This window comes from Chiloscyllium plagiosum, unplaced genomic scaffold, assembly GCF_037043375.1.
Source record: "Chiloscyllium plagiosum isolate Xiang-an unplaced genomic scaffold, Cpla_swu_hap1 HiC_scaffold_19, whole genome shotgun sequence".
Lineage (NCBI taxonomy): Eukaryota > Metazoa > Chordata > Chondrichthyes > Orectolobiformes > Hemiscylliidae > Chiloscyllium > Chiloscyllium plagiosum.
Window position 1 is genome coordinate 21,797,347 of NW_028270157.1, and position 18,631 is coordinate 21,815,977.

Sequence of the window (18,631 nt, forward strand, 5' to 3'; positions counted from 1 at the left end):
GGTCTTGATGTGTCAAAGACTCAATCTAAACCTCCATAGAAGAAGCAAGTTTTGCCCTTCGCAATCTCAAACATAATTTGTTGGTGAATTATGCAAATGCTTTGAACCTTGCATATCACTGTAATCTTCTCCTGAAAACAGAAGGGGAGCGAACTTTTTGTATCAAGTATCTTACCTGTTCTTCCCTCACGGTCGGTTCCGATGCTGTACAAACCTCCGCTTACAGTGAAGATACGAATCTTGTATTTCTTGCCAGGAGTCAGATCAATGAACTTATGGCCCCTGCTGGCAGCTGGCACAGAGACATTTGCAAGCATTTGAGTTCCTTGTTCATTAAGGAGTTGCAGTGTATAACCCTCTGAGATGCCAGTGGCTGGCTGCCAAGAAACTGCCAGTGTGGAGGTAGTATGCTTGTTTTCAACAGATAGGTCTGACACTGAGGCAGGGACTAGGAATGAAGGAAAAATATAACACATTTACTGAGCAAGTAATCAAGTTGAGTACTCTCCCTGAAAAATAACATTGTGTTATCTGGATTGAAATAATTCGCAAAGAAACCTGCTCACCATATCCTCCCTCTCACCACAGGCAGTGTTGGGACCTCTGAAGATTCCTAGTGCCAGCATCATATTTCAAGCCCAGCTGGGTACCCATTTAAATGCTGTCTGTTTGGAACTGCTCTTAACTGCGCATAGAGTGGGAGCATGACCAAACAACAAATGCTTCCTGGGGCAAATAGGTGGCATGACTATCATTTCAGTGCACACGTAAGGCCACATTTATACTCTATAAAACCAAACTATACAGCTGACCTTTCCTTAGCCTCATCCCATTATAGAACCTTGTCTAAGGAGTGCTACTTCTTCCCCAACTACCTTCTCATTGTTCAGTGTGGGAGCTTCACATTCAAACAGGTCAAAGGATTCACTTTTATTTAGTCCTGTCTGGCTTGTTGTGCCTGAAGCTGCACTGCTGTATCATGTGGAAGGTGATGTTCCTCTTGATCTATATGTCGTTCTCAGAAGACTGCTACTGCTCTCACAGTTCTTCAGAGTCCATTGCATCCTCTGGTTGCCTGCTCCAGTTGTGCAGAGCACAACATGTAAGGATTATATGGCACACTCTGCCTGGAAAGTAATGTGAAATAGCCGATCCCCAAAATCACCCCACCATCCTCCCCGCCACCCTAACTGATTCAAGCATCAGGACCTCATCGTCAGCAGGCATATTGTCTGCTCCACAGTGGTCTTGTCTGGGAGATGGGCTGCAGTGTTTCAACATATGGCCTCACTCAGGGATTGTGTAACAGAGTCAACAGTTATGGTTACAGAGAGTAGCCCTTACGTCCCAGTAACCATGCTTATAAACCATCCTGCCCTTGAAACAAACCAGGAATATAATATTTCTCAAGGATACAGGCATCATGGCACAGATTTCTATGATGCAAGATGACTTGCAAATTGATAGAATGGAACACTTTTCTACTGATGAAGTCAGCCTGCATTATAGTGTGGCACTCTCAATGAAATGTTCGTCCGGTCTATAGTGTGCTATATCTGGTGAAGCCAGCTATGTTGGTAAAGCCTACTGCCCAGGCAGAAATAAGCCTCTCACTTCTCAATAGCAAAATTCTCTTCTCACTATACATCATTTGTTTGGATAATAGAACTTCTTGCTTTTGCTGTTGAGGATCTCCTCATTGCCAATCTCAACCTTTTTTACCAAATTTCTCACCAATGTCCACATTGTTCAGTGGCTGCAATGATTCTACCCACCATAACTACAATTTCACTAAGTATTAATTTAAATAAAAGTAATTATTCACTCATTTTGGTTCAAATGCCAAGTCCAAAACTTAAAGTTATGGTGCTTTGGTTATCAGAACTTGGAAGATCTGAGACCAGCAATTACTTTCAATGTCCTGCCCATTTCTCCATGCAGGTTACAAATGTCTTCTTAGTGCTGATGAATTTCATATTTAAACAGCCTCCTGCTGGTTTTGGACAGGGAAGCTGTGCATCCATTTGAAGAATTCTCACTGAAATTTAAATCAGCCAGGCAAGCAAGCATCCGAGGTTCCTGTTGTATAAGATAATGATTTTCAAGGGATTGATGTTCACATCACAATGGTTCTGACACATAATCCCTGTTCTACTCTAATTTCCAGAGGGAGCAGATGTACCAGAACCAGCTCTCTAGAGTCCTTATAATCCTCCTCTATACTGGGGAGACAGGACTCCAACCCACGGAATGTTTCAGGGAACATCTCTGGGACACACACTCCAAACAACCCCACTGCTATGTGGCCGACCACTTCAACTCCCTCTTCCACTCTGCCAAGAACATTAAAGTCCTGGGCTTCCTCCACCACCAATCCAAGCCACCAATGCCTGGAGGAAGAATGCCTCATCTTCTGCCTTGGGACCATCCAACCACACGGCATCATCTTCACTAGTTTCCTCATCTCCCCTCCCCCCGCCTCATCCCAGATCCAACCCTCCAACTTGGCACCACCCTCTTGAACTGTCCTACCTGTCCATCTTCCTTTCCACCTATCTGCTCCACCCTTTCCTCTGACCTAACATCATCACTCCCCACCTGTATCTACCTATTGCCTTACCCCCACCCCCACCTTCACCATCCTATTTATCTCTTACACACCTTCCCCTTCCCCTCCCACCCCACATCCCTGATGAAGGCCTTATGCCTAAAATGTTGACTCTCCTGCTCCTTGGATGCTGCCTGACCCACTGTGCTTTTCCAGTGCCACACTTTTCCATCCTTATAATTAAGCCTGGCCAAATGTTGTTGTATGTATTGATATCTTTCCTGTTATCGAAGAACAGGACCTCTTCTAGCAATTCTCTATAATGCTGTATCCTTGAATAGTAATCATTAGTTAGGTCCTGATAAAGTCAAAAGAAGATAAATGGTAATGGAATGAACTACCTCAAAAAACACTTATTTAACATTACGTATTGGTAGAGGTGGGAATTGCCATACAATGGTTGTCTAGGAAAGAATTTCCCCTGTTAGTCCTCAATTTTCATGTATTTGTAAGATATTCCATTCATCACTAATTTTATTCTAACTTTCCATGTGCCTTTCTCCTTTCTTCTCTTTCTTCCAAGCTGAACAACCCAGCACACTGTGCCTCAGTTGTTCCATAAGGGAAAGCTTTTTGAAGTGAACAGATCATGTCACACTAATAAGAGGTAGCGAGGAAATGTTGGCATGGAGGAGACAGTAGCCACTCCACTCTCTTCAGATTAGGATCACCAACTCTTGTTGGTCAGATTCCTGAAGGTTTCACCGTTGACCACCTCCAACTAATCCACCTTTATGCTTGGGTTGAGTGCCTCACTACTCTGTACCAATTGGACAGTTAACAGACTCTTTCATTATCCCACTGGACTATTTCTAACTTTCAGTCAAACAGACTTTTTCCTTTATCCAATAACTAATCAACAGAAGTTTTAATAGAATTTTTTAAAAAATCAATTTTGTTCAGATGTCACCTTGAACGTCAGCCATGGCCCAGTTGGTAGCACTTTTGCCTCTGGGCTCAAGTCCCAATTTCAGGTTCAAGCACAAAAATCGAGGCTGACACTTTAGCACAGAAGTGACATTAGAGATGCTATTTCAAGATGTTGGCAGAGTAGAAGGGCTGTGTTTGGGTTTCTGAGGCCTGGTCACATCTGCTTCCTCTCTGCCTTCCTTTTGTTTTCTTTCATTTTCTTCTCTTTAAAGCCTTCAGCAGCATCAGCATTGGCACGACAGTGAGAGGAGGTCTCTCTCAGAATGGCGGCAGCCTCCCATCAGTTGGAAACGGCGGCGGAAGCAGTGATAAAGCTCCTCCTGAAGTTCGGAGGTGGGGGGGCGACAGCGATATTGGAATCGGCAATATGTTTGCAACTCCTGTGGCACGGTAGATCAGTGGTTAGCACTGCTACCTCACAGCACCAGGATCCCAGGTTCAGTTCCAGCCTCGGACGACTGTCTGTGTGGAGTTTGCACATTCTCTCTGTGTCTGCGCAGGTTGCCTCCAGGTGGTCCGGTTTCCTCCCACTGTCCAAAGATATGCAGGTCAGGTGAATTGGCCGTGCTAAATTGCCCATAGTGTTAGGTGCATTAGTCAGAGAGAAGTGGGTTACTCATCGGTGTGAACTGGTTGGGCCTGTTTCCATACTGTAGGGAATCCAATCTAATCCTCCCAGCGATCGGGGCGGCATCAACAAAAGTCTGCAAACTCCAAACCGGGGATGGGCCTGGATACTTGCATCAGGGCTTGAGCGTTCCATATGTCTTAATTGAGATGGGGCTTTAAAATCTGGACATTTTTCTTTCCTTTTGGCTCTGTTTCTTTTATTCCTGCTGTTGCTTTTTAAGCGTAGTGTTTGTAACCAAGATGGTGCTGGAGAATAGTGACCTAGTACACATTTCACTGTACTCAGGTATTCCTCTACTTGAATACACGTGACAGTAAAATCTGATCCTAACTATTTTGCATGAGATATTAGGCAGATGTGGATGTAAAGTATCCCATTGAACAATTCTGAAGATGAACAGGGGAGTTATCATTATTGTCCTGATCAACATTTATCCTTCAATTAACATTCTACAAATAAACACAAGTTACGTGGTCACTATCACATTGCTGTTTGTAGCAGCATTCTGTGCACTAATTGGTTGCTGCATTTCCCTATCTTATAACAATGACTGTACTTCAGAAGTATTTCATTGGCTGAAAAGTATTTTGAGTTGTCCTGAAGATGAATTTCAATTCCTCTAGACTCCAGTGCAGTCCAGAGGTTTGGTAAATCTGTATCAAATGCAAGTGCCCCCCTGAATTTCAACTCTAACCTGTGTTGTGCCCTGGCACTTGAAAAGTTAGGGAATGAGAGAAAGTGAAATCCCTGTGCACAGAAAGTGACAATGCTGTGATATTTCTGTATTGACGATGCATTTACCTAATCACTCAAAGCAGTTTTTAGTGTGATGTTAATCACAGGATTTCTGAGTAATTCTTACCAGTGCATCCAAATGCTGTTGCATTGTTATGGAAGCTGCCACTATTTGACCGAACTAACACATGGTAGAGCTCTCCCGTTTCTAGATCATAAAAGGTGTGTTCATGCTGGTGTTTTGGAATAGGGCGGGCAGAGACCTGATGGTCTTTGTGGGATAAGATCACGGTATAGCTGTCCACATCCCCTCCTCCAGGAGACCAGTTCACCTTCAGGCCCTTGGTCACTCCATTATTTGAAACATGGATATTTTTAACTGCACTGGGTACTGCAGAAAGACACATTCAGAATATTAATAACTGCATGGTCATAGATAATAATAAATTAAAACATAGAAAATTCTGAAAATACTTAGTAGGTTTGGCAGCATCTGTGGAGAGAGAAGGAGAATTAAAGTTTCAGTTCTCTTTCTTCTGATGAAACGTCCTTGATTTTAATGTTGTTTTTGCTCCACAGGCACTGCTAGACCTGCTGAGTATTTCCAACACTTTTGTTTTTTATTTCAGATTTTCAGCATCTGTAACACTTTAGTCTGGTGTTATGTTTAAGAATTATAAGTGCTTTCTAAGTAAAATCATCTAGATTTTCCTTTTTTTTCAAGCTAAATATCTGCACACCATTCTTCAAATTCCTCGTTCTTTTCTAGGTTAAGTCTTGAGAATATCATATTAATTATTATTGAGTGAGAACAAGGGTGGCTTAAGAATTGGTTGTAAGTTATTTATATTTGCAAAACTTTATATATTTTCTTACAGGTATTTTATATATTTTAAAGAAGATTCCATATTTTACGATGCGAAAAACATTCTAATTATAGATTGCAGTACAAACTAATCTTTAGTCCACATTATAGTATAACAAAATAACAGGAGCCCTTCACATGACAAGCTAGTCTATCGCTGCTGGGTTGATTCTGATAAGTTACTGCATTTTGTTAAGAGCTTAATTCTGTAGAACTGTGCCACTAACATTTCCTTCATTATTGGTGAGATGCAGTCTCAACTTTATATTAGTGTAAATTTTATTCCATAGCAGTTAGTGTAAATGTTGTTCATAAAATATTGGACACATAATAATCTGTTTCTTTTTTACCTGTACGACCTTCGATGAAGGCAGCACGCTGTAGGGTCCCAATCCATGTGGAGACTAGGATCTTGTAAAGACGTCCAGGGGTTAAGGAAGTAAATTGATGTGATGTGCTGCTGAGTGTTATTGGAAGGAAAACATTCATGTCATTGAAGAGTAGTTGAATCTCATAGCGATCCACGTCACCAGCAGCTGCTTCCCAGGTAACATTCAGGGTGTCTGTGCTCCTATCAGCCACAGTTAGAGAACCAACAGCAGCCGGAACTAATCAGACAGAGCAACATTAGCATCAGACATTTCAACAACACTACTGAAAAAGGCTATAAGTATGTCAAAGGAAGGATAAATTAGTGAAATCTGATACAAAGAAATGATCACATTTGTAAGAAAGAGGGAGACTAAATTGGTGAGGAATTCAGCATACTATGCCATTGTTTATATCTGCAGCTCTCTATTTGAAAAGCCTGCAGCCATGATTTAGCTTTTGGACGAGGTTCAGTCAGGAAAGCCATTCATTTTCCTACATGAAGATGATTTTACTCCTGGCCATTTCCATGCAACTGTTGGCTGCCTGAAGTCAGCAAGGTTAGATTATGGAAAACTGTGGACACTGGTTCAAGCTACCCTGTAATAAAGGGAGTGCAGCAGGCACAGAAACTGAAGAGGGAAAGAAAATAAAACATTTAAATTGGAGGAATTAAAATAAATTAACAATGGGTCCATTGTTTCCCTGCAATTTTGTTTGTGATTCAACATATGCTAGCTGTTTCTTTATTCCAAAGGAGTTGAGACTAATTTGTAAAATTCTTACAGGATAATTTTGTGGAAAAGTGAAGTTGAGATTGAGGATCAGTTATGATCCTATTATATGGCACAACAGGCATGAGGAACCAAGTTATCTAATTGTTTCTAGTCATCATGCTCTTCGGTTCATAATCATAGTCAAAATCTTGACTGATTCAGTTCAATTCTTTAACAGGATGCTACAAATCCAGCAGTTACGAAATTTCTTAAAATTTGTGTAAATGAGGCAAGTTATATTTTTTTAAAAATGACAAAACACAGTCCTAATTACACATGGACAGTCAATTTATTACTGTCATAGCTCTTTAGGTTAATAAATATGTAATGAACTCATTCAAGGTTTTAAAAAAAATAGTCTTGCTTGTATTTTTATCACTTTTGAATCCCAACTTTTCTTTCTGACAAGGGTATATTAAGTTAATACATTATCCAAAGGCACCTTTCTTCTGTTATTTCCCAAAGAAACATTTGATAAATAATGTATCCTTAGCCATCCACTCCAAAATTAAAATCTGGCTGGTCACCAAACAAATAATTAAATTAACTTATGGCGAACACATGCAGAAGCATAGGTGTTGCTGCCAAAGCTATTAATATTCCAGATCAAAGTGTTTAATATTCATTAAAACTGAAATGTTATATTTATTGCAATAAATGTCATGCTTACATGTTCTTCCAGTGGCAACATGATGAGATTCATATTTCCCACTCTTGGTGCTAACAGTAATGCTGTAAAGCCGTCCTGGAATTAAACTGAGGAATATGCATTCATTTTCAGACTTTGGAACCTCTAAGCTTTGGCTGAAGTTGTGACTGTTTTTGATAGTTACTATATAATAGTCAAAATCCCCTGATGCATCCAACCAAGACACTTTCAGATAGTCACTCTTTCCGGAGTTGATAACTGTGATTCTTTGTACAACTGCAGGTTCTGCAAAATTGGAAAATGTTACAAGGCTACTTAAGCAAAATGCTGACAAGAAACCCGAGCAGCTTGGTGAATAAATTGATTAAAAATGGTCTAGCGTTTCAGCAGAATGCTATACATGTACAGTAAAACCTCGATTATCTAAACATCAATTATCCAAATTTCGGATTATGTGGACAAGATCTCAAAGTCCTGTAAAAACGGCATGAGGCAACACAGCATTCAGTTATCAGTTAAACAGCATTATGGCATGCATTGCCAGATAACCGAGAAATGTTCAATAACCGGCACTCATAAATTACCACTTGTTTATGATCAGATCAGTTGTCTGAACGATCAGTTGTCTGAACAAAATACTCCCTGCCCATCTCGTTCAGATAATCGAGGTTGTACTGCAAATATAAATCCCACATAAATTGTGACTGAACACATATCCAAATGTCATTGCAAGATTTGAATCTGGGGGTTTTATTAACTTTTAATAAGATGTTCATGACTTTATATTCTACTCAAAGTGCAAGGTAAAGTAACCATAGTAACACCACACCATAGGGCTGCTCTCTTATTAGAGAGAGTTAAATGGTGGTAGCTTAAATCAGAGGATCACCATGCCTTCAGTGAGGGGAGAGGTTGAGAAGTAGAGTCCTTCCTGGTAACCTGGACTGGTGGAATTGAAGTCACTGCTGTTGGCATTACTCTGTAGTGTCAAATCAGCAGTCCAGTCAATTGAGCTAAACCTGCCCTCAATAAATGTAATGCTATATTTTCTCTCATATTTGACTGTTGTGTCCAGAAAGTGCAATTCATTTTCCTTCATTGCATTTATCTCTCAGTACTTCTTTTTAAATAAAAACACTTAACAACTTCTTTTAAAAAAGCGTAAAAGTAGAATTTTACTCTAGACAGACAATTACTTGATGGCCAATAAACCTGCCAGTTCCTTCACAAAAGGAAGGTTTATTCTGCCAATGGGAGCCAATCTCCTGATCAAGATGTTAGTTTGCAGAATGTAGATGATGAAACAGTTCTTTCAAATTCTTCAAAGATTCCATTCTAATCTGAGAATTCCTAAGTAAATCACAAGGCACATAGAAAGCGCATGGCACACAGCTCAATTTTCCATTTGGATCTGCTGAAGTTACTTTAGCCAAGTTCAACTGGCAATCAGTTTAGAGGGTCATTTTGAAATATAACTATGGATTTAATTATAATGTGATTTGAATATATTGTTTGTTTTCTGTGATTTTGTTCTATAAAAATTGTTCAAATACATCAAATTACACTTTCAGGAGCTAATGGTGAAAATTAGCTTTGAGGGACACTGTATTACAATATTTTGAATAAATTTAACTGAAGGGACTCAAGAGAGAAGGAACAAAAGGAAGGAAAGCGTCACATTGGGGATGCTGCATAGCTGCCTTGTGAAAAACAGACTTTGGCTAGTAATATTATCAGATGCTCAAGCCATGGCAAGGCAGCATGGAGACTCATGCTGCTGCTACCCCACATGGGCCATCTGAAAATGCTGAGCCGAGATCAGAAAGAGACAAAGTGTTGAAGTGTAAACTAGAGCATAACTTCTCTAAGACAAAACCGTTATGTCAGGCACATAAATTCTGAATTGCAAATTAACCTTGAATCACAACACAATTGGCAGCAGTGCTCAGCAGAATATAGAGTCATACATACAGTCATACAGTTATACAGCACAGAAACAGACACTTCGGTCCAACCAGTCCATGCTGCACATAATCCCAAACTAAATTAATCCCACCTGCGCTCCTGGCCCATATCCCTCCAAATCTTTCCTATTGATGTACTTATCCAAATGCCTTTTAAACATTGCAACAGTACTACTTCTATCACTTCCTCAGGAAGTTCATTCAACATGTGAACCACCATCTGTGTAAAACAACATTGGCTCATGCCTTTTTTAAAATCTCTCTCCTCTCACCTAAAAGTGTATCCGCTAGTCTTGAAATTCCCAATCCTGGGGAAAACACAACTGCTATCAAGTCTATCCTGACCTCTCATTATTTTATAAACTTCTATTAGGTCACCTCTCAACCTCCTATGCTCCAGTGCAAAAAGTTCCAGCCTTTCTTTATAAGAGATGGACAGAGGATGATGCTTGACATCTTCAAGGACCCTGGTAAATTGCGAAAATTGTAAGAATTTTTTACACACATTCTGGATGTCATTATTTGAAGGAAAAAAAATGATATCATACGTGTCCGCTGTTGTGTGACAGTGTAGTTTTCATATCTCCCACTTCTGGTAGTTACAGTCACATTGTACAGCCTTCCAGGGGTAAGGGAACCAAAAGGAAACTCAAAGCTGGTTTTGGAGACTGTGTGAGATTGGACAACTTTCCTGTTGTGGGACAGAGTCACTAGATAACTATCCACATCCCCAGATGCAGGAAGCCAGGAAACGAGAAGGTAATCATTTCGACCATGATTATTCACCATCACACTGGGAACACTTGAAGGAACTGAACAATGACACAGAAGAAAAGTGTTAAAATACATTGTTTCAAGCATTAGGTGCTACATCATCATTTAGGCATCATGTGTTAGAAGAATATTTCACATATAGCCAACTTCTGGTTCTTTGTTTCTATGTCCTTATGTTTTTTTCTTCCAATTCGTATCTAGAATTTGTACATATCTTAGGATAGTGTAAAGAGGAATTGACTAAATTAAACCATCATTTAAAGGTAATGACTGAATGTTACTCTATTTTAGACCCATAAAATCACATTTTGAAATTCCATGCTCTCTACATTTGATCCAATGAAAATGAATTAGAGATGTTAATCATTAAAGTGGAGTGAAAAGCCAGCCAGTTTAAGTGGACCATAATAACAAACAATTTTATTATATTTCAATCAAGTCTAATCTATCAACTCAGCAGTTTCTGATGCAACAGATAAGCCAGGGAGGATGTTATAATGGGGGGGCTGCTTGTGCATGGTCAAGTGCCCATGGTGTCTATGAACATCAATTTAATGGGTCAAGTTCAGGGCAGCACAGTGGCTCAGTAGTTAGCCATGATGCCTTACAGCACTATGGAGCTGGGTTTGGTTCCAGCACCAGGCAACTGTCTGTGTGGAGTTTCTTCCCTTGTCCGCATGGGTTTCCTTCGGATGTTCTGGTTTCCTCCCACAGTTCAAAGATGTACGGATTAGTGAATTGGCCATGCTAAGTTGCCCATAGTGTCCAGGGATGTGCAGGCTAAGTGGCAAATGTTTTGGGTGAAATGCTGTTCAGAGGGTCAGTGTGAACTCAATGGGCCCAATGGCTTGCTTCCATACTGTAGTGATTCTGAATATAAAGTGTTTCCCTGCTGTTTGTGCAAAATAAAATTTTGAAACTCTGCCACAGGCTTTAATGTAGTTTACTTAGACAGACAATGAACTGAGATACATTCATGTGATGAAAGATGGCTGATTTATATATATTACAATCATATTTACCTATTGGATTTTAGTATTGTGACATTTGGAGTTGGTTACTTTACTGACGGGTTTAAAAGAATACTAGGTTATGCAGGTCTCCGAAACAATGACTAGTTTTACAGTATGTGCCAGAGAGCAGGGACTCCTGGAGTGTTAATGGAAGGTTGTTTATCCTATGGTGGTTTATAACAGTTGGAGTAACCATTGAGAGCCATTTGTCTATATTTGGTTCAGGATAATCAAAAATGGATTTTAGAAAACTGAGAGGATCAAGTTTTTTGTGCAGTACAAAGGAGACTTGAGAAACAATCTTCCATTTACACTCCAGGGATAAGGGTTCAAATTGACAGTTGGTGAGTAGTAGAGTTCTGCAGGGATCGTTGTTGGGAGCACAACCATTCACATTATTCATTAATGATCTGGATGATGAAACTGAGGGCATTGTTGCTAGGTTTGCAGATGACACAAAGGTAGATGAAGGACGGAGTGTTGAGGAAGTGAGAGACTGGATAAGGCCAGGATAGTGGGTAAAGAAGTGGCAGATGTAATATAATGTGGGAAAATGTGAGATTATGCACTTTGATAGGAAGAATAGAGGTGTAGACTACTTTCTGAATGGGGAATAGCTTAGAAATCTGAAGCACAAAGTGACTTGGGAGTCCTAATTTGGGGTTCTCTTAAGGTTAACATATAGGTTCTGTTGGCAGTTAGGCAGGCAAATGAATGCTGGCATTTATTTCAAGAGGACTAGAATTCAAGAGCAGATAGGTATTGCAGAGATTGTGGTCAGATCACATTTAGCATATTGTGAGGTATTTGGTACAGCGGCACAGTGCCTCAGTACTTAGCACTGCTGCCTCACAATGCCAGGGATTCCGGTTTGATTCCAGCCTCAGGCGACTGATTGTGTAGAGTTTGCACATTCTCCCTGTGTCTGCTTGGGTTTCCTCTGGTTTCCTCCCACAGTCCAAAGATGAGCAGATTAGGTGAATTGGCAACGCTAAATTGCCTGTATTGTTCAGGATATGTAGGTTACGTGCATTAGTGAGAGGTAAATATAGGGTAGGGGAATGTGTCTGGGTGGGCTGATCTTTGGAGGGTCGATGTGGCCTTGTTGGGCTGAAGAGCCTGCTTCCACACTGTAGGGAGTCTGTAAGCATTTTTGGACTCTATATCCAAGGAAAGGTGGTGCTACCATTGGCAGGGGTCCAGCCGAGGTTTACAAGAATGATCCTGGGGATGAAGAGCTTATCATATGAGGAATTGTTGCGGATTCTCAATCTGGATTTGGTTGGGTTTAGAAGGAGGGATCTGATTGAAACTTACAGAATACTGAGAGGTCTGGACACAGTAGATGTGGAGAAGATGTTTCCATTAGTAGGGGAGACTAGGACCTGAGGGCACAGCCTCTGAGTGAAGGGATGGCCTTTTAGAACTGAGATGAGGAGGAATTACTTCAGCCAGAGAGTTGTTAATCTCTGGAACTCATTGCCACAGAAGACTGTGATGGAGTAGGTTTTTGATTGGTAAGGAGATAAAAGGTTACAAAGAGAAAGCAGGATAGTTGAGAAACATATCAGTCATGATGAAATAGTGGAGCAAACCTGATGAACTGAATGGCCTAATTCTGCTCCTGTATCTTATGGTCCTCAGATCTTATGATCCAGGGATCAGAATGAAGTGCAGTTGGCTCTCCTAAAAAAGAGATTTTTCAGTGCATTTAAGGGAACCGTTATCTTAGTAGAAAAGTTTAATTTATGCAACTTCCAGACCAGGAGTGTTAGTTAGAAATATACAGGTGATTAAAAGCAAATCTGAGAATATTCATGTAAGAAGACTTCACAGTTCACAAGAATGAAGTGGGAAGAATCAACTAACTCAAACTGAAAGTTTTGATGTGGAGGGGTAACTTGTCTGGATTTGAATCATTGCAAAATGATGGTGTTGGGGAACAGATGAGAATTTGTTTTACTGTGTGTTTCTTTGAACTGTGTTCTAAATCTCGATAATTTAGTTTGCCCTTGGTTTGTTTTTATCTTTTATGTAATAAGCTTCTGCTCTGTTGTTAAGGTAATGATGTAGCCTCGTGTGACTATGTTTCAGTGACTGACCATCATGTTTCCTGAGCTAAACAAATGATCAGTAAGGCCAGATTTCATTGAGATCTAATTTGTCCAATAGTACCATCAGCTGGGACCATAATACCAAGCGTGCTAAGAAATTGAATTATTCAGGGACGCATTGTCTCTTTCAATGGAATGTTTATTTATTTATTGTTCATCATATTGCAATTATTCAAATGCTGATATTATTTATTTTTAACCCTGCTGAAGCAATTTTTCAGGTTGCACTTCATAGCCTATTGTTGCCGGTATGACTGCTGTAGAACATACCAACTCATCACATAGAAAACACAAACAGGACGGACAGATTTTGTAATGCAACAGAGGAAGAGCAGGATACTGGGGTGAATTGGATAGCTGTCCTAAAGAGGCTGTTATTATAGCCCAAATGGTCTCCCTCTCTTTCACATAATTCTGATTACAGCAGTTACGATTTGCCCCCTGGTGGTGAATTGCAGTAGAAACATTAGGACAACCTGAGTTCAAACAAAAACATGGTTGAAAAAAAACACAGAAGTTATTTAATGGACTTGTAATCCCATCAGGGAACCTCAATTACCAGAACTGCATCACCTAAAATTTTCCAACCATTTCAAGGATGGTTAATATACGATCACATTTTCTGATATCTTGTCCCAATAGGCCAGCTTCCCATGGAAGCACATTCATGGAGACCTCCCAGCTGTTATTCAATCATCTTTCAGTGAATTAATTTTTCTAGCTCATGAATCATAAACTACAACAAACTTGTCACCACTTAAATCTGAAAATAGTTAAAAGTCACACAACACCAGGTTATAGTCCAACAGGTTTATTTGGAAGCACTAGCTTTTGAAGCGCTGCTCCTTCATCAGGTGGTTGTGGAGTATAAGATTGTAGGACTCAGAATTTATAGCAAACGTTTACAGTGTGATGTAACTGAAATCATATATTGAAAAAGACCTGGATTGTTTGGTAAGTCTCTCATCTTTTAGAATGGGCATGTTGGTTTCAATTCTTTCATATGTAAATCCCAGAACTTTCTTCAAGTTACATTCTCAAGTGAACTTTAACAATAGTTTAAGCTCCACAACCAGGAATGGCGCTCCAAAAGCTAGTGCTTCCAATTAAACCTGCTGGACTATAACCTGGTGTTGTGTGATTTTTAACTTTGTACACTCCAGTTCAACACCGGCATCTCCAAATCAATTTTAACAATAGGTGCCATGTTGGCCCACATAATGAATTGAAGGTGCGAGGTGCCTTGTGTGAGGCTGTCTGTGCCCCAATGTTCAGACCGATTCTAATCTAAAGAAGTGATTTATAGAATCGTACATGGATTCATGCAGTTTTTGAGCATCCAAATCTGAAAATAGGTTTCATTTCCAATGGAGTTAAACAGGTCCCATTCTCAAAGGACCAACGTTTTCACTTGAAGCAGATCAGCATCACATTTTGCCCAGTTAGGGTCACACATATTATCTAAATGGTGAGAGTTTCAAAGGAATGATATAAATGGACTGGAAATAGTTCAAAGAATGTTTACCAGACTAATACCTAGAATGGATGGGCTGTCCTATGAAGAGAGGTTGGATAGGCCAGGCTGGTATCTGCTAGAGTTTATAAGTGTAAGAGAATGACTTGACGGAAATATTTAAAAGCCTACGAGGTCTTCGCAGGATAGATGTGGAGAAGGTGTTTCCTCTTTCCTGGGGCAGCACAGATGTTCAGTGGTTAGGACTGCTGCCTCAGCACCAGAGACCTGGGTTCAATTTCACCCTTGGATGACTGTCTGTGTAGAGTTTGCACATTCTCCTTGTGTCTGTGTGGGTTTCCTCCTACAGTCCTCAGATGCGCAGGTTAGATGGATTGGCCATGGGGAGTCCAGGGTTATGAAGATATGATAGGGAGCATTTCTGGGTGGAATGTTCTTTGGAAGGTTGGTACGGACTTGGCCTGCTTCAACACTATGAATTCAATGATTTCTTATGGGAGAATCTAAAATTCTTTCTCACAGTGTCTGGAGTAATTGGAATTCTGTTCCTGGGAATGTAGTAGGAGCACAGCCTTTGAATATTTTCAAGTCAGTGTGGATATATTCTTAGTAAACAAGGAGATAAAATGTTGCCGGGTTGCATGGGAATTTGAGGTTTTAATCCGATAAGCTATGATCTTACCAAATGGCAAAGTCAATTTCAGGAGCTGAATAGCTTACACCTGCTCCTTGTTCCTACATTTGAAAAGCAATGCCTTAAAGGGTGGTGGAGGCAATAACATTCAGAAGCAGATTGGAGAGAAACAACTTGAAGAGAAATAATGTACAGAGCTATGGGGAAAATGCAGGGAAGTGGGTTGACTTGGTTATTAATTGGAAGGGCTCACATAGACATGTGAGGTCTAATGGGCTCCTTGTGATTTGATTAGAATTGTAAATTTTCATGGCACACAGGCTCAGCTTCACAATGGACATTTTATTTCATAACTAAGCCACAGGGAGAGCAAACAGCTATTGTCACTCCTGTATTATGTGTTATTTTCTTACCTGTTCTTTCTTCAGCTATTGATTGTCTTGAGGAGATTCCTCCACTAACAGTGGTGATGACCACAGAGTATGACCCTCCAGGTTTCAGGGAATGAAACAGATATTGATCGGTTTCACTTGAAACACTTTCATTCTTGATTACAATGTTTTCATGAATGAGGTGGATTTGGTAATTGTCAATGTCCCCAACGGCTCTAGTCCAGCTGGTGTGTAGGCTGTTGGTTGTCCCCTTGTTTGTCACATGATGGTTTGACACCTGAGCCGGCACTAAGGAAAAATAGCGTTACAAAACAATTTGAAAGCAACACTGCCCGAATTTATTTTTTGTCATTTGTTGAGTGTGAAAGTTCCTCTAAAGCCATTGTAAAATTGAAATATATTGTAAATGAATCATAGGAACTTCATTTATTTATTGAAGGTAAGGAGCTGGTGTAATGGAAATGTCATTAGCCTAATAGTCCAGAGCCCCAGTGGAGGTATGGAATCAAATCCCACTATGGCAGGTAATGAAATCCAAATTCAATAAGAATTTTGAATTAAAAGCCAGCCTAATGATGACCATGTCACCAAACAAGGTGACAGCTCCAGCAATACTATGCCTGAGTAATGGACACTGCTGGCAATTTAATTATCCCCCAGGATGGGAGGGAAGAGTGAGGTTAATAACAGTATGGATTTGGAGAGGTGAGAATAATGAAGGAGTGGGATTTGGAGGTCAAAGGGAGGTCTAAAGGTGTAACACCTCGTGCCCCATTCCTTCCTGCCTTTTGCACAAAGTGGTCAAAACACATCTGCGAATAGTGTGATTTTGCCTTCAACAGAATGTTTTACCTGGTGTGGTAGTATTTACATTATCTTTCTTAATACAAGAAACTGGGTGTGAATATCGTGGTGGTGAAGAAATCAACCAACTGTTATGAATAAAAATTCTATCTTCAGGCACATAAGTATTTGGGCTAATATCAAGTTATTAAGTTGCAAGAGAGGAACATGCTTCCAGAAGAGTGGCATGCTTCAAGTTATCAAAGGTAAGATGGGTTGTGAGATCTGTGTACCCTCAGGTCACAGGCTAGGATTAAATGATGATGAGTCTGTTTCTTTAAGGTATACTGATACACTGATCATGAGTCATAATACAACAGCATTGCCCAACATTTTATGTCAGTAGAGGTGGATGGAAAGCCTTAAGTAGATGATAACTGGTGAGCTGGTAAATGCCTGAAGATGAATCCAGATTGTAACAGTTCATATCCTGCAATGATCTCATAGGTTATGAAGGTTTACATGAAAGTTTAGCAGTAAGAAATAGAATATTTATACAGAGTCTTTCATGACACCATTGCACTTCACAATCAATGAAAACTTCCAAAGGGGAATAATTGCTGTAATGCTATTTGGAACCTTACTCTGTGCATTGTGATAATGAGCAGATAGCCGGTTTTGACAATGTTGTACAAGGGATAGATATTAACTAGGGCATTGGGAAAAATTCCTCTGCCTTTCTTCAAAATGTAACAGCAAAATATAATAAGTATGTGGAATTCATCAGCTGTCAATGAACTTTCGTATTCAGTTGCATTTTCAAAACTAGCACATTCACATAATTGCGATGAGACAATAATGCCACACTAATTCCACTTACCTGTCCTTCCTTCTATTGAAGCAGATTTGCTTAAGTCACCGCTGATTGTGGTTACATTAACTGTGAACTTCCGTCCAGGTACCAAGCCAGAGAAAGTACAATCTTTGGCATCTTTTGACAGACTTTTATTCATCTCTGTACTTTTTGTGTCCTTTAATGATATAAGGTACCGGTCCAGTTCAGTCACTGGGGTTGTCCACGAGACACTGAGTGTGGATTCATCAGTGTGTTTTATCCGTAGATGAAGGACTGCCTGAGGCGCTGTAAAATAAAAGTGAGAAAAATTAACTGATTGTGGACCATCCTTATCCTGCAACTGAAGTAAACTTGACCACACTGAACTCTTTGAAGCAGCTGAGGGTTATACAATTGAGAAATTAAAAAGAAGAGTCTCTGGAGTGCCACTTCAATACTGAGTACTATTTCTAACATATTCTAACTCACAATGGGCCAGCCTTCTGATTCAGCACAATTTGAGTGCTTGGAACATGCTTAGACTCTCCCAGCTCTTTGTCTTTGCTGTAAAGATATCATTACGTTTCAAGTGTTCAGATTCTTTCTTTGTGGGGGCTGTGAGGGAAAGAAATTTATTTTTTGTGTAATGGTCCCAAATGTATTCCATGAATTGAGTTTTAAATCGTTTGAGTAACTAGTCAGCACCAGAATGCAGCACTAAACCATCTACCACTTATTGCAGATTTTTCAAATCATAGTAAACCACAGGTCGGCACATTTAGGAAACGTCAGATCTGCACAGCAGGGTTGTGGTGCTTTTCGAAGTTAGTGTGAAGCCTTGCTTTGGGATCACATGAAGTGAACTTTGTCCAATATCTAATCTTCAGAATATTGTGTAAAATGCAACAAAGTGTTCCACTTCTAGCATTTCTCCTCTCTCAAAATTTTATCTCTCAAAAGACTTAGAAGTCACTTTTAAGTTATCTTCTGTTTCTGGATTTTGTGACCATTTCTCCCCCATATAAATGAGTTGGGAAACAACCCAAACTTAATTCTGAATTTTTAAAAGCAACGTACCTCTTCAT

At 40.0% G+C, this 18,631-nt stretch overlaps 1 protein-coding gene across 2 annotated transcripts in view; it reads right to left on the minus strand.

Moving 5' to 3' along the window:
- LOC122559761 (receptor-type tyrosine-protein phosphatase beta) overlaps positions 1–18,631 on the minus strand; it is a 112,385-nt gene that overhangs the window by 35,412 nt on the left and 58,342 nt on the right. For both annotated transcript variants that reach the window (XM_043709746.2, XM_043709747.2), the window contains 7 exons: positions 17,592–17,852; positions 15,950–16,216; positions 10,076–10,339; positions 7,585–7,848; positions 6,120–6,377; positions 5,032–5,295; positions 176–448 (listed from right to left, as the gene is read on the minus strand). In XM_043709746.2, coding sequence (XP_043565681.2) covers positions 176–448; positions 5,032–5,295; positions 6,120–6,377; positions 7,585–7,848; positions 10,076–10,339; positions 15,950–16,216; positions 17,592–17,852 — 1,851 coding nt within the window. The remainder of the gene's footprint in view (positions 1–175; positions 449–5,031; positions 5,296–6,119; positions 6,378–7,584; positions 7,849–10,075; positions 10,340–15,949; positions 16,217–17,591; positions 17,853–18,631) is intronic.